Source organism: Peromyscus maniculatus, chromosome 6, assembly GCF_049852395.1.
Source record: "Peromyscus maniculatus bairdii isolate BWxNUB_F1_BW_parent chromosome 6, HU_Pman_BW_mat_3.1, whole genome shotgun sequence".
Lineage (NCBI taxonomy): Eukaryota > Metazoa > Chordata > Mammalia > Rodentia > Cricetidae > Peromyscus > Peromyscus maniculatus.
This window is the reverse complement of record NC_134857.1, coordinates 83063662-83088329: the sequence shown is the minus strand read 5'-3', so window position 1 is coordinate 83088329 and position 24668 is coordinate 83063662. Positions and strand designations below refer to the sequence as shown.

The 24668-nt window shown below is 39.0% G+C and overlaps 1 protein-coding gene across 1 annotated transcript; it reads left to right on the top strand.

The window, feature by feature from the left end:
• Positions 1 to 11183: 11183 nt before the first annotated feature.
• Tshb (thyroid stimulating hormone subunit beta) lies at positions 11184 to 16696 on the top strand. Its single transcript, XM_042280275.2, has 3 exons — positions 11184 to 11246; positions 15747 to 15909; positions 16368 to 16696. Exons 1-3 carry the CDS (start codon positions 11197 to 11199, stop codon positions 16620 to 16622), a joined length of 468 nt encoding a protein of 155 aa, XP_042136209.1. The 5' UTR covers positions 11184 to 11196; the 3' UTR covers positions 16623 to 16696.
• The last annotated feature ends 7972 nt before the right edge of the window (positions 16697 to 24668 follow it).

Below are 24668 nucleotides of genomic sequence, written 5' to 3'. Positions count from 1 at the left end.
CAGTGTCAGGAATGGGTTACATCTAGTTTAGTCATTGGCCAAAAGGGATCCGTGGAAACTCCAAAAATGTCACAGGCTATTGGTTGCTCTCTACAAACTGATGGTAAGGCTCTGTTGCTGAAGACAACACTTACATATCTTATTGAACGTGGAGAAATTGAGATGGTGCCTAACTAGAGCCTTCACCACTACATCATATTGGAAGGTACTCTGCATGTTACTGGAGGAGGTAATCGCCAAGCTGATTACAAACCCTGTGATCTACAATGATGATCTGCCTGCAGGACATGCTGGTGCAGTAGTGGCACAAATGTGGTGGGAGTAACCAACCACTCTGACTAAATTTAAGGCTCACTCCACAAGATAGAACCCATGCCTGACACTGCTCGGATGGCCAAGACCCTGAGACTAGATAGGCCATGGGCCTAGGGGAAAACCAAATACTATTGGTCTGCTAAAGGAACACAGCAATAAAATGACTCCTAATGACATTCTGCTAGACCCACAGATTAGCACCTCACTGAGCTGTCAGAGAAGCTTCCTCTTGGAATACATGGGAACTAACACAGAGACATTACACAAATGGACAGTGTGCAGAGAGTGAGAGATTTTGGAACAACTCAGCTTTAGATGGGATGTCTTCATCATACTTCTCCCTTCAAGACTCAGGGAGCTATGTGGAAGAGAAGGCAGAAAGATTGCAAGGGCCAGAAGTGATGGATAACACCAAGGAAATAGTATACTCTAAACACAACAGGACTGATGAACATATGAACTCACATACCGTGGCAGCATGCATAGGGTCTACACAGGATCAAGCCAGACAGGATCCTCATGTTGAGAGTGGGAAGTGGACACAAGCTCCTATCCCTAACCAAGAAGCTACTTGCAAAGAAAAAAATAGTTTTCTCCATTGGAGTCTCACTGAGTATATTAACCACACTTAACCTCATGTCCAGCAGTAGATGGTCGATGCAAAACAAACTCAATATTATTTTTATAGACTTTTTGTCTTCTATTGCTTTGGGAATTTTTTGTCTTACTGGTCTTTTGCATGGGTTTTGTTTTTGTGTATGTGGTATGTGAATGTGTCTCCCTGTGTTTCTTGTGTTTTTTCTTTTTTTCCTTTTTTTGGCCTATTTTCTAAAGAAAGAAAGGGTGTGGAGTTGGGTGGGTGGGAAAGTGGGGAGGATCTGGGAGGAGCTGGGGGAGAGGAAACAAAAAAAAAAAAGAAAGAAAAAGAAAACAGTTTTTGTCTGTAGCTAGAGTTTTCCTACCTTGCCCACAGTCAGGACAAATCTTTGTCTCCCGCCAGTCCCACAGCCGCTCAGACCCAACCAAGTAAACACAGAGACTTATATTGCTTCAAATTGTATGACCATGGCAGGCTTCTTACTAACTGTTCTTATAGCTTAAATTAATCCATTTCCATAAGTCTATACCTTGCCACATGGCTCGTGGCTTACTGGCATTTTCACATGCTGCTTGTCCTGGCAGGTGGCTGGCAGTGACTCCTTCTGCCTTCCTGTTCTTTTATTTCTCCTCTGTTAGTCCCACCTATACTTCCTGCCTAGCCACAGCCAATCAGGTTTTATTTATTGACCTATCAGGGCAACTTGACATACAGACCATCCCCCAGCATAGCCAAGTGCAGACCATCTCAGACACCTGCACTCAGGCCCGTGGTCCTAATCATCCTCTATGTGGACCTGCTGGGTAAAGCCACGAGGAACCCAAGAACAGACTCCCACAGGACATACAGAACATCCCACAGCATTTGTCTGTGTACTGCACTATGCCTGTGTCTTCTATATATTGATTTTATGTGTCATATACTGTTGTTTTTTGCATATGTAGTAATTTTTATTGTGTGACAAATATTGTAGATTTCACATTTTAATGTATTCAAATTTGTATGTTGGATTTTGCAGAATGCTGGAGTTGGCTCTTACACACATTTTTATCACTCCTGGGTAACTTAATCTTTTTGAAAATTGTCTTGTTTTTTGTTCAGAACAGCCTTAACTATAACTGTTATTACTCTGTCCCAAAAATTCTAGTTATTCGACTTCTTTTAACTTTTATACTTGTCTTTTAAACTCAACAAGACTGCCCATCTCTGTCTGGTTTCTGCTGTGTGCTGTGGCCTAGAAACTGCCTCTAGGCAGCAAGCTAGGAAAATCATAGGTCTTAAGTTATGTTTCTTATTCTTTCTGTATCAGCCTTGTATCTGTTGTCCAATATCTGAACAGTTGTTTCATATACTTTATTCTTTTTTCTAATTCCTTGAAGTAAGAGAGCAGTTCTGGATTTTAATGTATGATGGCTGGAAGAAAAAAAAGATATGTAGGGCTTTGGGGAAGAGTTGGCTAGTGTGGATAGTAAATAATAAGAATAATGGTTAATGGGCTAAAGACTGAGAGACTTCCTCTTGTGCGAGGCATGGAAAGTCTTGTGGGTTTTTTTTGTTTGTTTGTTTGTTTTTGTTTGTTTTATTGAGGAATAGTTCCTCCTTTTACTTCACATGTAGGAAAGCTCACTAAACCTGATTGATTTGGGGCAAAAACGGCTGGCTTTGTTTTGTTCTCCTGCCTTTTCCTAGAAGCAAGCCCAGAAGGTAATATTTGACCCAAGAAGAAGACATACAGCCCAGTTGGGGCAGTTGGTGAGCACATGACATTTGAGGTTCCTGTTTAATATCTAGGTAGAGATGCCTAATATAGGCAGTGTTCTGGGCTGTTAGCTTAGATATGTGAGGATAGTGGGTGTATTGGTTACTTTTCTCATTGCTGTGACAAAATACCGAACAAAAGCAACTTAAGGAAGGAAGAGCTTATTTTGGCTTACAGTTTGAGGGTAAATTCCATCATGGTGGAGAAGGCATGATGGCAGGACATGAGACAGTGGATCCCATTGCATCTGTAGTCAGGAAGCAGAGAGAGATGCATGTTGGTACTCCGCTCCCTTTCTCCTTTTTATCCAGTTTGGAACTTCAGCCAAAGGGATGGTGCAGTCCATATTTAAAATGAGTCTTCACCACTCAGTGAACTCAGTGTAGAAACTCCCTCACAGATGTGCTCAGAGTTTGTTCTTCCCCTGCATGATTTTGATCATCGGACTGACCATCAACATGAACCACTACAGTGGGGCTGGTGGGTGACTGGTGAGAACGAACATCTTGAGGGTAGCTTTGCCATTATGTGGGACTTACTGAACAAATGAGTTAATGGATTCCTGAATATCCATCATCCTCAACTAAAGATAATTTTAAACACTGGGAAAAATTCACACACATATAGTGAGGAAAGTTGATTGCATTATGAGCCGAATATTCCTTGGTTACTACTGATTAATTTCCTAGCTGAATCTTTTACTGATTTTTGAAAACAACAATGCTGCTAATATCTTTTAAAAGTAAAAATATGCAGAACAAAGATAAGAAAAAGGTAATTTTAGTAAGATAATAGCATATTGTTGGTTAGCTGCTGAGAAGCTAACCAATTGTACTCAATTATGAGTACAATTAATTCTGCTCATATTATTTATCCAGAGAAATATCTAATTACAGAGGGGTTATATAAAGTAATATAAGTAGAAATGAAAAATATTATACTAAGGAATAGAGGAACTGGGTGATACACAGGAAGCACTGATGCTCATCTTTATAACACTGAATTTTATTACAGGAAATGTTAACAATTCTTATTAACATTTATATATGACCTTAATTTAAAAAATGTTTTTGAATAGAGTTTGGAGAGCTCGTGTAAATTCATGTAAATTTGGTGTATTAGGGGCTTTCATCTGTTACCAAAAGAGAGAAGCAAATTGACTTGTTCCATATTTAAATCAAATTTGCCATCCACTTAGGAGCTTTAGAGGAGAAAATGATCAATCACATTAGGGCAAGCTCTACTTGAGTTGTATGCATTGGCTGTGAAGCAAACATTAGAAGAAGTTAGGTAAACAAATGGCTTTGTTTTAAATGGCAGGTCATTCTAATGTGACTCTTACAGGGAACTATATTGATTTGAAAGAAAATCTGCCTCCAGATTAGAATTTTATGGAAATAGAGCATATTAGAAACTAGAAAAAAACATCTATTCTCTGGGGAAGGGAGGGTGATAACAAATCTGTTTCATATTATAATGATACTCCGATTTATCTACTTAGGATGGGTGGGTATTTTTTTCCCTTCAAAAATGAATTAATCTGTTAATGTAATATAAAAGATGTCAAAAAGCCTAAAGCCATCTGTAGAATATCTGAGTGTTTAGTAATTTGAGGATGAATTAATTATGTACTCTAGTGTTTTCGTTTACTTATACAATCAACAAGTATCTATTGAACACCTAATGTGTGGCTTTTGCTGATTTGAATTCTGAGACTACGGTGTGAGTGAATGAGACAAAGCCCTTCCCTTTTAAGGTGCTTGCATTCAATTTTGCAGGGGAGGACAAAGAATACACATCAGTAAATAGTAAACAAATTAATATCAGGAAATTATACATGTTATGAGAGGAGGGGATAAAAATGGCAGAAAATGTGCCCTGTTAGATGTGGTGGCTAAGAAGGCTTTCATTAAGCTGAGATGATAAAGAGGAAGTCATTCTAAAATATGATGAAAGGGCTCTTCATAAGGAACAAATAGGGAGTAAAAGCCCTGCTGCAAGAACAAGTCTGGCATGCTCAATGGACTATGGCGAGTCAAACGGTGTTCAGGTGTGTCGGTCCGTGTGTGGGGAACAGAGCAGTAAGTAGGTCATTGGTACTACTGGACTTTAGAACAGCTTTGTTAGGTATTATTGAACAGTAAACTTCCTATGCTGGTTTTCTCTCTCCTACTCCTGGCTGTCTTTAGTTTGTAGACTTTTTACTCTAATCTTCACATGGTATTCTCCAGTTCATGTGTTTGTGTCTAAATTTCCCCCAAACATATTGAAAGGGGCCTGTTCTATTCCAATATGACTTAGTCTTAATTGCAATCTAATGTACTAGAAGTTAGAATTTCACAGAAGAATTGTGGAGTTACACAACCCCAAACTGCATGTATTTAAAGTGCACATTTGATGAGATGTATACTGTAAGTCATCTTAAATCAAGGTAACATATTTTTTCATTTCTAATGGTCCTCTGCCCTGCTGGTAATTTTTTCCCCTTTGAGCCAATTTTTGATTTTTGAGCCAAATTTGATGCGAGCTTTAATTAAATACTGGACAGGATGATGGACTCTGGCCAAGACCATTTTGAGGTTCCCAGAAAATGGCAACAAGTCACATTTTGCAGAGGCTTAAAAAGACAAAACCACAAGGCTACTGTATTTCCCATCAAGTCCAATCAGGGGCAAGCTTAGATCCTACTTCCTGCTGGCATACCTCCACCCACATCCAGTCAAGCACACCTGCTGCACTTGGGTCCAGCAAACTTGTTCAGGGGAGAAAAAACATGTGGCTTGTTATCTACCAATCCACACAACCTTCAGCATTCCAAGAAGTGGTCTGTCTTTGGGTCAGTAGGGCTTACAGGGTAACTTTGCCCTTAGACCTTATCTGTTTTTCTCCAACCCTGGGCAATCATTAATTTTCTTTTTGTTTGTATTTATTATTACCAGAACCAGAGAGTGTGTACTTATCCTTTGGATCCAGCTTTTCTCATAAACAATAACTATTTTGGAAATTCATTGACATTTCTGTGTCAATGGCTTATTTCTATTTATTATTGACAACTATTCTTTTAATGTGCCATGACTTACTTGTCACTGTGGATGACCACTAGGTTATTTCTAATTTTAGTTCATTACAAACAAAGGCTTTGTGAATGATTGCATACAAGTCTGTGTATGGGCACATGCTTATGTTTCTCCTGAATCAATACTTAGGAGTGAAATGGCTGAGTTATTTGGTATGTGTATATGTGCTATCATGTTAAATATGATGCAGGAATAGTAAACTAAAGCAACAAATGAAGGAGTCTGAGAAGTGAGGAAATACAGCAAGGTTAAAGAAATGAAAAGAAGAAGGGGATTTGAGAAGATTGTTATAGAAATAATATAACAAAAGATTAGAAATATTGGAGAAAAAAGAAATGATTCTCATAAACATAGAAAGGGGAATAAAATGACATTTCTTTAAACAACAGCAAGAGCAAATGCTAACAATATAGTGGAGGGGGGAAGAGGACAAGCATAGAAGGCTTCCATTTTCCAAAGGATGAAGAAGAGAGAGAAATGAGAGGAAATGAATGAAGATTGTCCAAAAATAAAAAAAGATAAAATCAGATGAATGTATGAAGAGGAATAAAATGTAATAATGTATAATTGAAAGGAAGCATGGTGTGTGTGTAACCTAAAAAAAAAAAAAAAAAAAAGAACTAATAAAGGGCTGAGGCAACTTGTTTCTGGTTCTTCACAAGTTGTAGACTGCTGGTTATGTGCATGGAAATGGGAAGGGCCAGCTGAATTGCAGAAGATTGTCTTATTGCTTATCCAGATGTTGAGCCTTTGTTAGGTAAGTGTCCATATCTACCAGAGTTGTCTTCACTTTAGTAGCTTCTCTTCTTTGCCTACAAGGGGCCTCTGCTGACCATACTTAGCTTTGCAGTCTGTGGGCTGGGCAGGTTTCTGCACCTTCTGTGAAACTCCACAGATCATACCCCCTGGGTGACTATTATTCTTGAGGGAGAGGGATTGATTAGCTTCCAATTGTAGGAAAGGATGAGAAACAGTCACAGCACTGAGATCTGTACAGGAAGAAGGAGGACCTGCCTTTGTATTTTCAAACCTTTATGAGTATCAGTCACCCTGCTAGAGAGATGCCATGGTAGATACCAAACCAAAAACACTGGAGCTTCAGACTCTAGAGCAGTGGGTGATGGGTGGATGAGATGTGAGGGCCACAGGCTTGTCCTGGAGGCGGTACTCCTGGCCTTTTTATTAGGGCGATCTGGCCTTTCGGAGGAGCCTTCTGCTTCCCAAAATAGTCAATTATTTTTTTAAAGGTGTTTAAATAATAGTGTGAATATCTTACTTATAGTTACATGCATGATTACCATTTCCAGTGCATTTCAATCCTCAGTGTGGATCTTGATTTATGATATAGTATAATTTCCTCCTGGACCAGCCTGCTGGTGGTAAATTCTTTCACTTTTCCTTCAGTTTTGAAAGATGATTTTCATTGAAGAATTCTGGGTTGACAGAATTTTTTCCTTCAGCACAGATGATCCACAATCTTCAGGCTTTATCATTCTCATTAGAAATTAGATCCTGAGCCGGGCGGTGGTGGCGCACGCCTTTATTCCCAGCACTCCGGAGGCAGAGGCAGGCGGATCTCTGTGAGTTTGAGGCCAGCCTGGTCTCCAAAGCGAGTTCCAGGAAAGGCGCAAAGCTACACAGAGAAACCCTGTCTCGAAAAAACCAAAGAAAAGAAAAGAAAAGAAATTAGATCTTTATGTTTTCTACATTATGTGTAACTTTCTGTCTGTTCTTAAGGCTTTTCTCTTTATCATTGATGTTGGTGATGACATATTTTAGTTTGGATTTCTTTATAATTTTATACTTGAGTCATTGGGGTCTTTGGTTCTGACTTATTATTTTTATAAGGTCTGTAAACCTTTTTTTTTTTTTCTTTTTCTTTTGGTTTTTCAAGACAGGATTTCTCTGTGTAGTTTTGGTGCCTGTCCTGAAACTAATTCTGTAGACCAGACCAATCACAGAGATTGGTCTGGCTCTGCCTCCAGAGTGTTGTAATTAAAGGTGTGCACCACTGCCGCCCGGCCCGTCTGTAAACCTTTAAATCATTGCATCTTCAATTTTTTTCTGTGTTCCTCTCCTTTGAAGACTGCTTTCTTATGCTTAGAATCATGGTATTTTTCTGAATTTGTCAAATCTTAGTCATCCTTTCAAATTGTTTTCACTGTGTATTTCATTTAGAATTGCTTATATTAAATATCTTCAGCTTCATTAATCTTTTCCTTTGAAATATCTAATCTGTTACATAAAAAATCTATCCATTGCAGCATTTTTTTTCATAAAAATATTGTTGCTTTCATCTTTAGAAGTTAAGTTTTTTCTTTATGACTCTACTTAGCCTTTCCCCTAGTTACTTGAATTTATGGAAATTGGTTAGAATATAATGCCTAGTTTGTTGTTATATATATTAATTCTGTTATATATACCAGTTCTGGCTTGATTTCAATTAATCAATTTCTTCTTCATTATGAATTGTACTTTCCTGCTTCTTTGCATGCCTAGAGTTTTTTTTTTTTTAAATAAGTGCTGCATATTATAGATTATACCTTGTTGGGTGCTAGATATTTCTGCATTCCTATCAATATTCTTCACTTTTGTTCTGTAAGTTGTGCTTTTTGCAAATAGTTGATCCCTTTAGGGGTTGTTAGAAAAGGTCAAAACAGCATTTAGTTAAAGACTAATTATAGTCTCTCATTTTGAAGCAAATATAGACTCTCTCATAATTGAAGCAAACCCTCTGAGTACCCGACCTCATTCCCCATAAATTAGGAGATTGCCACTGGTGCAGGTTGGAAAAGGGTGCCATTCCTCAGCCTGGATGTATCTAGATGGTTCTCTTTCATCTTCTCTGGATTCTCCCCTGCCCTTCATCCTCAACTAGTTTTTTCAAATATGTACATCAATCAGTTTTCATCTGAGTGCAAAAAGGTCCTCTGACATGCTCCAGAATTCTCTGCATCTCTTTTCTTTCTAGCATTCTTCTGTGTGAACCCACAATGTGTTGGGTTCCATGGACTCAGGCCTACCTTATCAATCTAGAAGTACTTTTTCCTCTGATTTATTGTCTTTCTCTATACTATCACCAAGACACTGTCTTCATGGAGTAAAATTGAGATGTTTTGCTCCCCTTCTCTTTGCCACCAGTCATGGCAAACTCCCTGATCCTCTGGATCTTACAGTCTTTCTGTCACCTCTTCCACAATGTTCCCGAGCCTTAGGTAAGAGAGTGTTTTGTAGATATATCTGTTGGGACTGGGCTACACAACTCTGCATTTTGATTGGATGTGGTTTTCTGTCTATTGCAAAGAGAAGTTTCCTTGATGAGGGGTGAAGACTACACTTACCTGTGGGTATGAGGACAAATGTTTAGATTGTTGTTAGGGATTATACTGGTTTAGTAATTTAATGGTTATAGACTCTTCTCCAATAATCATGAATCTACTAGTACTGAGTAGTTTGCTAGACTTCTAGTACAAGGCATGGTTTAGAGATTATGATGATAGTAGCTTGTATTTAGAAGATGTGTAGTCCCTGTTCTGGTTTTATATCTGTTAAACTCTATGTTGTTTGGGAACACCTCCAGACTGAGTCCCTACTTAGTGAACTGCAACCAAATTTAGTATGTAAACTAGCTGCAGATCCATTTAGTACACTTGTGGCAAATAGCTATCTTAGTACATCATAGCAGTCAACCATTATCAGTCATGAGCAACCAGCTGATCAGAACATACTCATGTAAGCCACACCCTGAACAGCCAGACTATTCCTCTGCCTCCCTCTGCTTTCTGTCCACAGATGCTGCCTGGCTTGTTGTGTTGCTGAGCTCTTCTAACCTTTTCTTTTCAGAGCCCTGTCTGATTTGTGATTCTTTCTTTGTTCAGTTAAACTCTGTTACATGTATTTTTCCCTAAAGTTTTTCCTTAACTGTGTCTTGACTTTGCCATCACCCTTTGGGGAGACTCACCTATGCCAGAAATCATATTTTGTCTGTAACTTACATTAATAATAAAGGTTAAAGTAAGTGAAGACAAATGGGATTTTCAATAACCTCTAAGAATATCTAGGATTTCATTCAGCATCTATCATATGCCAGGGATTCTATATATTTAATTCTCTTAAAACCCCTAATCATTAGAAAAGCTTTGGAGAACCAGAGAAGGTTTTGCAAAAGTGGTGTTTCTCAGATATCTGAGATGAGGCATGGGATGAAGCCTTGGGCAGGTGTTCCAACAGAGGGAACAGAATATTCCCAAATGGAAAGGGAAAATATGACTAACTCAGCTCAGCTTGTCTAAAATGACAGGAAGCAGAGAAAAAGTGTGGCTTGGATATATAGGGAGGATTGGGAGATAGATGGGCAGAATAAAACCAGGGAGCCAGAATAGGCCATGAGGGGCTTTAAAAGAGATAACAAGTCTGGACTTTGTTTCCTGAAGGCAAGTTGGAAGCACCCAGTGCAAGTTTGGGGCATAGTACTTAAGTTACAATATGGAAAAAGTAGATTAAATGAGTAAAATTAATACATTGGTATAGAGATTGAGAAAAAGTATAGATTAGTTCCAAATGTTAAGTAATCACCTACACACTTGCCCAGCCACTTACACATCAATGAATATATTGACTAAATATTTACCAAACAAATATTTCTGTGTTATTATAAATTAACTATTTCTTATGGAGTCCTTATGTGTCACTGATATAAATATTGATATTAATTATTTTCTGAGACAGGATGATGCTACATACTCCATTCAGGCCTTGAACTCCATTCCTCTGCTCCCTGAGTTCTAGGATGACAAACACACACACAGGTACCTTTTGCTAGGTAAGGAAACTGAAATAAGCAGAACTAATGAATGCCAATGATATTGCTAGTTAATGACCAAGCCAGAATTTGATCTCAAGTCAGTTTTACATCCTGCCAAATTTAGCCATGCTCCTCAAAGAAACATTTCACACTGTAAATTATATTAACATCCTGTAAAATCCAAGAAAAAAACAAAACAAAACATTTTGGCCAATTGGCCTAAATTTCCAGAAAGAAGTTACCTTTGCTTTATAGATGAATAATTTTATGTATGTATCTCTACATAAATAGGTGACATTTGGAGACCTCAAGCCCCAAATAAATTTGCACTCTCAGGACTTTTTTCACCACTGCTCCCAATTCTATGGTCTATTCTTTATTAATATTAACAGATAATAATATCAGTTATTAACATTAATAGATATTAATAAAGGATATATTTGAAATAAGAGAGAGGAAGATGCATGCTATAATAATGTCAGAGTTTCCAGGGGGAAGATACTGTGAACCTGTTTGTATAAACAAGTTTTATTTGGGGTTCAGTATGAATTTTCAATAGATGCTTTTCAGATAAGAAAGCAGCAATTCAAATGCAATTATATAAACAAGAGGATTAGAGGGAAATTATCCTGAAGGGTATAAAATGAACAGAGTCTGGGTCATCATAGCATCAACTCGCCAATGCAAAGTAAGGTAGGTGTCTACCCTGAGCAGGACCTGTAAACGGAATGCTTTTGTTATCATTTCATTTTATTTTAACAGTTGGAGTATTTACTTAAAAATTGCAAATGCTGAGACAGAACTAAAGTTTTTAATTATTGCTCCAAATCATGCAGTAGTGAATGAAGAAGAATGAACCACATATTGGCAGATGAGGTGAGATTCCATTGACTTAAAGGATGGAAACAGTCTGTCAGTCTCCTGATGAAGAATGAATAGTGTGCATGACTTTCTCCTACTTACATTTCAACTTAAATGTTTTTATCACTTGAATAATCTGTGTATTTAATCCTCACAATTACTAATGGCCATTTTTAATAAAAATATATTCTGGGAGAGTTTTAGAGTAAATTCAGTTTTGAGTGTATACAGGGGTACCAGTGCTTTCATTATTATCAGGGGCATTCCATGTTAGAGGACATTTTTAGTTATTTAATAGTGAAACTCTCTTGGAGAGTATCCAATACATATATCTTATTAATATAATACATTTTTCTTTCTGGAAAAGTATTCTGCTTTAGTGAAATGCTGGGTTTGCTCAGAAGTAGAGAAATGGATTCTTTCCATTGTGCAGTAATGACTTCAAGTAGAAAAGAGAGATAACAGATATTAGCAGAGCAGAGAGAAATGTGTTTAATAATGAGAACAATCAGAGCAGAAAGAAAATATGGAGCACAAATAATACTGGTTTTTGTAGTGTTATGTAGCTAAGGAAATTTTCTTATGTATGATTCATATGAATTATTTTTTGTAAGAGTAGCATTGTAGATTACTAATTCTAATTCTAATTTAACATAGAATCACAGATTATTTTTGTGCTGTGAAGACTTTCCTGGTAATCTTTTGATGTTTAATTTTCCTTTTATAGATGAGGAAATTGAGGTACAGGAAAGTTATGTGGTCAGTAATGAAAGCACTGGTACCCCTGTATACACTCAAAACTGAATTTACTCTAAAACTCTCCCAGAATATATTTTTTATCAAAGATGGCCATTAGTAATTGTGAGGATTAAATACACAGATTATTCAAGTGATAAAAACATTTAAGTCGAAATGTAAGTAGGAGAAAGTCGTGCACACTATTCATTCTTCATCAGGAGACTGACGACTGTTTATTTATTTATAATGAAGTAAAATAGAAAGAATCATTCATATTCTTTATCTTCACAGCATTATATAAGCACTGTGACTGGTGATCCAGGCCTTTTTAAATGCTTTGCTTTTGTTAGCTTAAACTTCTATATTTATAAAAGGGAGTCTTGCTGGACAATGGTGGCGCATGCTTTAATCCCAACACTCAGGAGGCAGAGGCAGGTGGATCTCTGTGAGTTCAAGACCAGCCTGGTCTACAGAGCTGGTTCCAGGACAACCAGGGCTATACAGAGAAATTCTGTCTCAAAAACCAAAAAACAAAACCAAAAAACCCAAAAGGGAATCTTAAAACAGTGTCACTCTTGAATAGGATAGCAATAGGGGAAAGTTATAATACAATTTTTTTATCTTAAAAATTTTAGAAGAAATTTATTATTTTAAAAATTATGTGGGCATGTGTGTATTGTGTATGAGGGTGACTGTGTAGGCCAGAAACATCGATCTCCTGGAGCTCGAGTTACAAGGGGTTGTGAGTTGCCTGATGTGGGTGTTGAGAGCTGCACTCAGGTCCTCTACAAGAGAAGTACTTGATCCTAGCCACTGAGTCATGTTTGCAACCCTATCTTACAATTTTTGGAAGGGTCAGGTGTGTTCCTCTGTTTTTATCTAGCAGATGAATAAATAAGATTAGATATTTTCATCAGTTTCTTACAGACCCATGGGAAATTTCTGCTCTTTAAGTTCTGAGCCAGTATTCTGATTATAGGTTACCACACATGCTATTTCATATAGAACTAGAGAGCTAGAAGTTGTTTCTGTGGTGAAACCCATTGGAGAACTGTGAAGATGGTGGGGAAGAGGTGAGCAGCAAGGGCGAGTATTCTATTGCACTTTCCTGGTTGCTATTTTCAAGACCCTTTGGAGAACCTCTAGATCTGTATCACTAATATAATAGAACTAACTGGATAGTATAGAGGGAGCTTGCATTTTTATGAAAAACTTGGCAAAAATCAGATTCCCTGGGAAAGGAATTCTTATAGTTTCAACTGGGATAGTATTTTAACTGTAGAGCTGGATGTGAGGTTCAGTATGTGTGAGGCTTGGGTCCAACATCGGAGTGCATCAAACCAAGAGTTCTTTTTTTTTTTTTTTTTTTTTTTTTGGTTTTTCGAGACAGGGTTTCTCTGCATAGCTTTGCGCCTTTCCTGGAGCTCACTTGGTAGCCCAGGCTGGCCTCGAACTCACAGAGATCCGCCTGGCTCTGCCTCCCGAGTGCTGGGATTAAAGGCGTGCGCCACCACCGCCCGGCAAACCAAGAGTTCTTATGATCTACTCCCTAATGCAAACATTTAAAAAATACTGCAAGGGATGCTCACATATGTAATACCTTGTTTAACAGAATTTACCACCAAAAACTTTCCTAAAGGGTTATTTCTTATCTATCCATACTTATCTATCCATAAGTGTAGCAAACGTAAGGAAATCTGATAAATGGGGCGGGGGTGGGGCATCAGAGTCATAACATGGACTTTCTCAGAGAACTTAGAACAAACTATATTTTTACATTTGTGCTCATACTTGGTTCCTCCTGAACTGTTGGTGCTTTGGGTCAAGGACTGTGTCAATGCATCTCTCAGCGCATGGTCCAGATGCTCAGTACATGTATGTATAGTCAATTTCGGCAATTCCTATGCTAGTAGTAGGAGATTGTTGAAATGACTGTAGAAGTTGACATTTAGGATTACTCCTTAGTAACTTATGTTAATACTTTAATTTTTGTCTTATATATTTATTGAAGACAAAATTCTGGTTACCTGAGACTGATGTACAAGGTTTCAGTAAGTAGAGATTTTAAAGTATGCACCTTAAAATTGTTGTTGACACAATTGACAGATTTGAGAAAATCTTGATTCTTTCTTAATGATTAAATAAAATGGTTAGAGAATAATTTTCTTTTAATGTTTTTACAGCTATTTATTGTGGGGTGGTGGTATTAGGAAGCTCTGAAGCATGCACATAGAGGTCAGAGGACAACTTCCAGGAAGGAGTCTATTTACTCAGTCCACCCTGTGTGTTCCAGGGACTGAACTCAGGTTGTCAGGCTTGAGAAGCAAATGCTTTTGCCTCCGAGCCATTTCAGCAGTCAGTGAATAATAATCTAATAGAATTGCTTCAGTGAGGACTATATATATGTGTACACACACACACACACACACACACACACACACACACACACATTTACTAACAATGATAATTGAGAAGAAAAAAATCCAAACATACCTAGCTAGTTGAAGAATATTAGTAAAAGGAAATAAAAAGTCTTCTTAATCTTAGAGGTGATCAACCTACATCTAAAAGTCTGAAATTTGATTACCCTCTTTCAGTAGCAGAACCAAAATAATTATAAGTCATAACATTCCCCAGATCAGTACAATGTTCACTGATACTGAACAGCTTCTTCATTAGACAGGCTCACTGAGATGCATGTTGTGCTCAGTGGCCCCTTTGCTGTCTCCCAGACAGCCTTAACTGCTAATGAATCTGAACAACTCATGGTGGATCTGCTTTCTTGACTGGGTTAATCTAAATGTGTCAAACTATGTTTTTCGGCTCTCTATATACTTTTCAATAATGAGTGTCATACAACTTCTATATAAAATGATCTTTTATTTCAACTTCAGTTTTTTTCAACCCTAAAAGAGTACCTTAAGAATTCAGAAGGGGCCTTCTAACTGGTATTATTACTTAACACCAGTCATAATTTTAGCAGAACTTTTCAGGACCTGCTTCCTTGACGAGCAATGGTAGAATTATAGGCAAGATTACATACCCTAGGTGGTACTAAAGTTTGGTTATGATTATTCTTGTTTTTTTTCCATCTCTTATTATAAGAACCCTTTAAACTTTTGAACCAACATTTTTAGAAACTTATAATTCTGGGAAAGCCCCTTCCTAAAGAATATTTATTAATTTACTTCTTATAACGACAGGCATTTTATTACAGCTCCATTGAATGAATTATTTCACACTTAGTTAACAGAAAGCTGTCAGTTTTCTGTTGTGATATCCTAAGCTTCCATGTCACTTCCCAGGGGAGCTCAGTGGTACTTGTAGCCAAGACCTTTAAGTTATTAGCTTCTGTACTATGGGTGTACAGGGTCATAGCTGCATTTGAGTGTATATAAGAAGGTTTGAGAAGATTGGATATGTGAAAACACCTTATATAGGGCTCAGAGATAAGTAACCACTCAAATTATTTTAGCTGTTCTCATTATTGTATATGTATACATACTTATATGCACATAAGCTTTCCACAGATATGCCTCTGAATGTACAGAAAGGATACATGTAATGAGTTTTGTGATTTTATCTTTGATTCAGCATGAATGCTATCATCCTGCTCTCCATGCTTTTTGCTCTTGCATATGGGCAAGCAGCATCTTTTTGTATTCCAACTGAATATACAATGTTCGTGGATAGGAGAGAGTGTGCCTATTGCCTAACCATCAACACCACCATCTGTGCCGGGTATTGTATGACACGGGTATGTTGTTCACTGTACTTCTTTTAGCTGTAAATTAGATAGGCCTAAACTGGTCTGTTAATATGTAGAAAGTCAGTGAGATAAATCATAGCATCATTTTCCAAATGCAATGGTACTGTCTCTTTGGGAAGCCAAGAGCATTGTTTTCAGAATTATAATAATGTGACTCTATTCAGAAAAAGAAGTACACATACATTTGTAACAGTCTACCCCCAATTGATTTAAACCTTATTTTGTTCTCATGATCAATGGTAAATAAGAATAAAGTGTCTTTTTTGGGAGGAGGTCTCTGAGGGGCTAAGTGTAGATGTGTTAAGCTAGTATTGCATAACAGAACTCAGGAGTCTTCTGTAGGTCACCACTGAAATAAAGGTAATATCAGTAAATTATGGTCTTTCTATTGTACTGTCTAAAGTAGTATGAAATTTATCATGTTATGATCCCTTTTCTCTCCATAGGATATCAATGGCAAGCTGTTTCTCCCCAAATCTGTACTCTCCCAGGATGTTTGTACATACAGAGACTTCATCTACAGAACTGTGGAAATACCAGGATGCCCACACCATGTTGCTCCTTATTTCTCCTACCCTGTTGCTATAAGCTGCAAATGTGGCAAGTGTAATACTGATTATAGTGACTGTATACACGAGGCTGTCAAGACCAACTATTGCACCAAGCCACAGACATTCTATCTGGGGGGATTTTCAGTCTAACTTTAACAGCATTGCCACTTGCAATCTGGTTAAATGTGTTTACCTGGAATAGAACCAATAAAATACCATTGATACTTTTTGCCTGCCTTTTAATCCATAGGCACAGCCTCACAGGCATTAGAGAGCTTAAGAAGCTTTAGAAGAAGAGGTGCATGGAAGAGGCTGTCATGGTTTCCATACAGAGCAGAGTGGAGGGAAATGAAGAGCAGGAACATGAGCTGCTGCTGAAAGCCAGCCCCAGGAGATGTTTCTTACAGACAGCAGAGTATCTATCTTGACCTAAAAGCAAATGTACAGCTACTGCAGAGTTCTGGGAAGAAAGGGCTGTCATTAGAAGTTGGAGGAATAGATGGCCTCAGGGTACTAGGAACGTTGTCCCTTTAAAGGCAGGGCTGGAGTGCAAGTGGTGACACAGGGGTGTGGAATCTGGCACAGAAAACCTGATCCTGGTCATTCAAGTGCTCTGAGTAGAACTCCACCAAAACTCAGCCAAGAGTGTGGGCACCATTCTCTTTAATTTAATTACTCTGGTGGGCCAGCTGACCTATGAAAAGTATACCCCAGAAGGTCAGCTTATAAAGCCTAGAAAAGAGGCCACGATCATTTTACATGTGGGAGCCTAAATCCTTCATAGTCCCTCAAGTAACAAGAGATACTTTCCAGCATTTATACCACAAGCAACTTGTGCTTTGGGGCTTTGGCTATTATAAAACAATAGTACAACCACCACAAGTTTTAGGGTTGGGGAGAGAGGGTTAAAAGAGATTCAATGGAGTGGATCGTGTTGTTTTAACCGTAGCTTTCATTCATAGGTAGGCATTGCTTTGGGTGAATAGGCTTAGTAGGGGGCTATTTTTCTTTTCCTTCCTTAGATGTTCCTCCTTTTTTTTGGTTTTTCAGAGACAGGGTTTCTCTGTGTAGCTTTGCGCCTTTCCTGGATCTCGCTCTGTAGACCAGGCTGGCCTCGAACTCACAGAGATCCGCCTGGCTTTGCCTCCCGAGTGCTGGGAATAAAGGCATGCGCCACCACCGCCCAGCTAGATGCTCCTTCTTAAGAGTTGAACTTTAAGTGATGTTCTGTGGACTCAACCTTAAAAAGACTCTTTTATTCATCCATTAATTGTCACTGTGAAGTAGGAAACTATTTGTCAGTAGGGCTATGGAGAATGGCTGTGTCACACAGCCACCAGTGAGGCTCAGCTGGGTGTCTTGTGAATGCCTGCATGCTGACAGGAAGGCCAGGGAGGGGGAGATGGTGCAGATAGAGGGGTACAAAACTCATGCTTTGCCAAGGATGAGGGAATAACTTTGCACTTCCATACAAGAGTCAGAAACCTACAGTACTTTTACCTTAATATCTAAAATTGACACTTGTATGACTAAACCTTAAGCTGGGACTTTGAGTTCTCATGCCAACTGATAATGAGCACATAATCACTTAAGATTGTTTATCAAATATAGATCTTTGATGGATGCGTAAAATGTGTAAAGTTCAAACCTATTTGGAATTAGCCACAAATGATTCTCAAGCATCCTGAAAGTGATTTTCTTTTACTTTTTTTTTGTAATTATTTTACAATACTATTCAGTTCTACATAATAGCCACAGATTCCCTTGTTCTCTCCCTTCCTGCCCCCCTCCCCTTCCCCCCAGCCCACCCCCGCATTCCCACCTCCTCCAGATCAAGGTCTCCCCCGAGGACTGGGATTGACCTGATAGAAAGTGATTTTTTGTCAAAAGATTTGGACCCCAGAAAGGACCAGTTGTATACAGAGGCTACTTATAGACAGCTGAGCTTTGACAGATTTTATTTTTTAATTACTTTAATAAATTTCCTGAGTCTGCAGGGGTGAGGGGCCAGCTCAGAACATAGGTCTAACCAGCCAGCACTACAGTTGGCATAAGAGCCTGGAGTGGGTGTGTGCACACTGTGAACTTTATTAAACTGTCCAAAGCACAGAGACCCTTAGGATGGAGCTCAGAGATTGAGGTGTCCACCAACTTACCTTAGCTGGGTCCATGTGCTTAGGGGTCTGGTAACTCTGTTTTGAGGGCCCTTGGTGTCCTTTTGATTTAACACAAGGAGAATGGATAGAGAGGCTCAGAAATGGGAAGGTGAGGGCCTGGAGAGATAGTTCAGAGGTTAGAGTACTGGCTGTCCTTCCAGAGGACTTGGATTCAAGTTCTAGCACCCACGCGACAACTCACAACTGTCTATAAATCCAGTTCCAGGGGATCTGGCACCCTCACACAGACATACATGTAGGCAAAACACCAATGCACATAAAATAAAAATAAATAAATTATTTAAAAAAGAAATGGGAAGATGATTCATTACTTATAATTTGGGAGACCGGCAAACACTGGAGCATCCTTGGGACTAATCATTAAATCCCCTGTAAAGTTTAAATGAGTCACTTCTCACCAGAGGAACTCAATGCTCCAAGAAAAAAAAAATCTTTCTCATTTGAGTGGAATATAAAGAGCTCTTTCATAACTCAGGATTTGGGGTCACTGCTGCAGCAGTCTTTAATGGTCAAAGTCACTGAGAATAAGTGGACTGTACCAGAATGGATGGATTGCAAGTTAACAGCATAGCATGGTACTTCCTGGTAATAGGAAATTCTAATAATAGAAAGTCTCCTTTATAGAACAAAATTGTCCTGAAAATTCAAGAATCTCAAGTCTGAGCTAAACACAAAAATTCTCTTACTGAGGTAACTTCCCCTCTAGCCTATTTTTCAATGCTGTTTCTTTCTTGTCTGCTATAGTTAATTTCTTTTCAGTCTTTTAAGACAATTTGGTGTCAGTTTCTTTTCTTCAGCCCTCCTTTATCCACTGTCACAGCTGCTCAGTGTACATGTCCCTCCTCTGGTGGCTGTATGCTGCTTCTCCCCTGGGTGCTTTCAGGACTCAAATTTTCGGTCAAGTGGGTTGAGTGGGACTGATGGAGGTGGGCCTGGTATTCAAGTGATGAGCTGGCCATGGAGTTGACTGCAACCCCTCCCTGTAGGACTCATGCCTGGAACTTGATTTCACCCCTTGAAAAGGAGTGCTGGTTTGGGGTTTGATCAAACAGGAGCTTGGAGCTACTGATGGCCAGCTTTGGTGTCTCTTAGAAACAGACAGCCTGAGACGAAAGAGCCGAGCCAGAGGGGAATAAGAAAGCCCAAGGAGGAGAAACAGACCTCCTAATTACATTTGAGTATAATCTGGAGCCTCACCCTTAAAGAAAGGCCCACTTTCTCTTTTTGACACTTGCACTTGAAAGGCCTTGCATTTAGCCAGGTGGTGGTGGTACAAGCCTTTAATCCCAGCACTCGGGAGGCAGAACCAGGTGGATCCCTGTGAGTTCGAGGCCAGCCTGGGCTACAGAGTGAGATCCAGGACAGGCTCCAAAGCTACACAGAGAAGCCCTGTCTCACCTTGCACTCGATGCAGCAGCTTTAGTTTCAGACATTCCTGATACCATCTCTTAGGTGTGCATTTTCCCTTGCTGTTTCTCGTGTTTCTTTTCCTCTTTCTTGACCCTTCTTGGTGGGAAGCATCTGTGATTTCCCCCACCCACACCAGAAAAAAAAAAGAAAGAAAGAAAGAAAGAAAAAGTCCACAGCCCTATGCAGTGTTCTAGTTACTTCCTCCATGAGTTCTTATTCTAGGGCTTTAAAAAAGTCCACCATAGCTGGGTGGTGGTGGCACATACCTTTAATCCCAGCACTTGGGAGGCAGAGCCAGGTGGATCTCTGTGAGTTCGAGGCCAGCCTGGGCTACCAAGTGAGTTCCAGGAGAGGCGCAAAGCTACACAGAGAAACCCTGTCTCGAAAAACCAAAAAAAAAAAAAAAAAAAAGTCCATCATAGTAGCCACATGCTTCCTTCCTTCTCATTCTCCTCTCAGTCAACTACAACTTGGTTGCTTCTCCTATTCTCCTTTGAAGCATTTCAGTAAGGTGACAGTGGCTAGCTAGTGATCCAATACACAGACAGATCTTGACCCCTTGGCTTCTAGAGGGCCCAGTGAAGGACACATACCTGTATTCATAATGCTATAGAGCTACAACATTGATAATTAGTCCTAATGAGGGTGAAACCAACCTTTTCTCATTTTTCTTTGAGACTAACTAAATCTCAGCTGAGGCTGGCCTTGAACTTTTATGTAGCCCAGCTGGCTTCAAGCCTATGGTCCTCTTGCCTTTGCCTCCCAAGTGCTGAGATTGCAGGTGTGGACCACAATGCTTCACCTATTTTTAAAAATGCGTTTTCTTTTTTAATCTTCCTTCTCAAAGATGACTCAAATCTATGTTATATTTTTTAGCTGGTAATGTAGATCTGGACTGTATTTTGGGGATAATTTTGCTTGATGCTGCTATAGGTATGAAGATTCTAAATTTCGAAGGAAAGTCTAGATCTATAGTAATCTCATGTGTCCTGTTGGTTTCTTGGACACTGCTAAATGAAGAGTATATAAGAAATTTGTCCTTGGATATTCTAAGGAAGTACCTGCTTCAGTTACCTGAAGCTAGCTTCCCCCTTAAAGGAACCATAGCTTCCCCTTTCTGTTTAACTGGAGGTGGGGTTACATATCAGATGTCAGCTACTGAAGGAACATGGGCAGCTCAGAGAGAATTTGTGAGTCTGAGGCTAAGGAATATGTGGGGAATAAACAACTGTTGAAGGATTTCTAACTTACTAGCATAGAGCTCTCTAATTAAATTTTTTTTAGATTTATTTTATGGGAATAAATTCTTTGCCTTTATGTATGTATGTGCACCATGTATATGCCAGGTACCCATAGAGGTCAGAAGAAAGCATTGGATCCTCTGGTTGTGATGGTTGTGAGCCATAGTGTTGATGCTGGGAACCAAACCTGAGTCCTCCGTAGGAGCAAGTGTTCTAATTTCATAAATTTCACTTTCTCATTGAGGGTTAAAAATATTTATTTTCTCTCTCTCTCTCTCTCTCTCTCTCTCTCTCTCTCTCTCTCTCTCTCTCTGTGTGCCTGCATGAGTTCATGTGCACACATAAACATAAGCAAGCAGATGCTCACTGAATTATAGGTAGCTGTGAATCACTTGATAGGAACACTAAGACCCAGGTCTTCTGCAAGAGCAGCAAGCACTTTTTACCACTGAACCTCGAGCCCCTCTCCCTGGAGATTTAATTAATTGTGAGCGGTGGCTTATCTTATTTGAAGCTGGACACTATCACTTTTATATAGATATTCCTTTATAGCAATTTTAGAGTTCTTTTCTGAGCTTCAGTGTCATACATCCAAAGTCAGTTTATTTTTCCTCTTTTAAATGTGTGTGTGTGTGTGTGTGTGTGTGTGTGTGTGTGTGTGCACATGCCCTCGTGTACCACGGTGTATTTGTGGAGGTCAGAGGACAACTTGTGGGAGTCTATTCTCTCCTTCCATCATGTGGGACCTTGGGATTGAACTCGGGTCTTTAGGCTTGGTGGCAAAGTACCTTAGTCTCCTGAGCGCCCAGCCTCATTCTTTCTCCGAGTACCCTGTAGTTATTTCCTCTCACACTGTTACCATCTGCTTGCCTCCTGTGTATCACTCTTATGGCAGCCAAGTTAGAAGCCTGTGTGTTAGCCGAGGCTCCTCTCTCCCCCCCTCACATCCAGTTTCTCTTGTGTACTTTGTGTCAGGGTGGGTGCCTAGCGCATCAGTTAGAATCTTTAGGGCTGGTCTTTGCCATCTAATCTCCTCATTCTGAAGTGTAGTCATCTTTAAAAGTCTTGATACTTGGAAGCTTGGTTTGTTAAAAGTTTTATTTCATAACTCACTCTTTAAAACTTTCCTCATTACCTTAGGACAAAAATAAGATTTGTATAAAACATGAATTTCTAGGGCTATTTATTTATTTTGTTAGTTTGGGACAAGCCCTCCTTGAATGTTTTTATGTATTATTTCAGAGTCTTGTGTGTTTTCCTCAGAAAACAAAAGCACACTTTTTCTTTTATCTCAACCTTGGCCAGTGTGTAAGTGTTTGTCAGGATTTAGGTCAAAGCTGTCAGCATCAAGGAAGTTTTTCTCTGGACAACTCTTCCCAAGGTTGAGTGGGCCCACTCTTGGTCAATGATTATTATAGCACTTACAGCAATACATGCCTGCTTTTCCAATCTCAGCTTGTCATGTCCATATTCTGCTAAGGGACCATCAAATTCATCAGATAACTTCACACAGTAAAAAAAATAAAAATAAAAAAGTTAGAATGCATATTATATGGAGGAGCAGGCCCAGAGAAAAATATACAGTGCCAGCTGTGACTACTATATAGCTTTTGAATTGAAATAGAATTGGAAAATGTATCAAAAGTTATTAATGAGTTCAACAAATGTTCATATAGCTAATTGGGATCATGTGGATTATTTTTCAGTTTTGCATGATTTTTAGAAAATGATTTATAACAGACTTCTTTGTCAGAGTATCAACACAATTATAGTAGCTAATATTCAGTAGTTCCTAGGTATGGAAAGTATTTTATATTTGTTATTGACTTATTTAATAATTAGAGTGTTGTAGTGGTATATTGTGTACTCTAACAAACTTGCCTGGGGATTGGAGAACAGAGCCAGCCACTAGAATAGACATAGAAGCCAGACAGTGGTGGCTTATCACTTGGGAGGCAGAGATCCGTCTGGATCTCTGTGAGTTCAAGGTTACACTGGAAACAGAGCCAGGCAGTGGTGGCACACAATTTTAATCCCAGCACTGAGAAGCATAAACGCCTTTAATCCCAGAAAGTGACATGGCTGGGCAGAGGAAGGTATATAAGACTTGAGGAAACAGGAACTAAGGCAGTTCAGCTGAGACCCTTTTGGGTGAGGACTCAGAGGATTTCAGTCAGAGGATTCATGGAGTTGGTGAGGTAAGAGGTGGTGGTTTGCTCTGCTTCTCTGATCTTTCAGCTTTGACTCCAATATCTGGCTGTTTTTTTTTTTTTTTAATTAAAAGACCATCTAGATTTGACAACAGCGTGTAATTTAAATTTCTTTAACTAAATTTTTTGCTATTTGATAGAAGTAAAAAAATTATAAAATATACATAAAACTCCCAAATACAAAAAGGTTTCTGGCATATTAACTCAACACTTTCTGAAGCCAGCATAGACATGGCTTTGTAAAACACAGGGCATGGTACTCATATTCGTCACGATTTCCCTGTTTCCAGTGGACGGCATCTGAACTGTGAATCCCTTGGTTGGTTATAAGAACACCAAATAACATTTTGTATTGCTGTAGTGTTTTTACCTTTAAAAGGCATCTATATACAAAAAAAAATCATTTTATAGTAAAAAAAAATGGGGGATGTTTAAAGAAAATAGAAAATTGCCACTCTTTTTTTTTTTTGCTTTTTCAAGACAGGGTTTCTCTGGGTAGCTTTGGGTCCTGGATCTCGCTCTGTAGACCAGGCTGGCCTCAAACTCAGAGATCTGCCTGGCTCTGCCTCCTGAGTGCTGGGATTAAAGGTGTGCACCACCACCGCCTGGCTAGAAAATTGTCACTCTTAAAATATACACAAATACCAATTTGATTCAGATGAGTTCAAGCCAGTGCTACCTTCAAGAGCGATAAATTGCTCTTTCTTGGTGACAGGAAATAAGTTTGGTGTTCAAGAGCATGCCATTGTGGCCATGAAAACTGGGCTGTGGGGAGTCTTAGTGGCTGGCCTCTAGGCCACAGAACCCACCATCACCAGTGAGAAGAGAGCAACTCACTGAATATTTGGTAAACTTATTTCAGAAGGGAGAAAATGCTATGTTCTTTACGGATTAGTATTGAGATTATTATCATCTCCCCATAAGTCTTGTTCTCAGCCAGCCACATCTGTTAGACTCCTCACAGAGAAAGGATGGCTATTGCTGCAGGAGGACCATATTGGACCCAGGATTAATTTGACAGGCCAAGCCACAGATAACCATGTTTCTTCTGGAGTAAAGAGGAACAATTTGGGTGAACTGGTGTTAGTTGAAACACATTGCAATTAGAATCACTGGGGTGCTACTTTTGTGCCCACCTCACAATGACAGGCTGGAAGG

Coding starts and splice junctions, on each gene's coding strand:
- Tshb (XM_042280275.2), top strand. CDS start 11,197: ATGAACAGAGTCTGGGTCATCATAGCATCAACTCGCCAATGCAAAGTA. Junction 11,247..15,746: donor ACTCGCCAATGCAAAGTAAG/GTAGGTGTCTAC, acceptor TCTTTGATTCAG/CATGAATGCTATCATCCTGC. Junction 15,910..16,367: donor CCGGGTATTGTATGACACGG/GTATGTTGTTCA, acceptor TTCTCTCCATAG/GATATCAATGGCAAGCTGTT.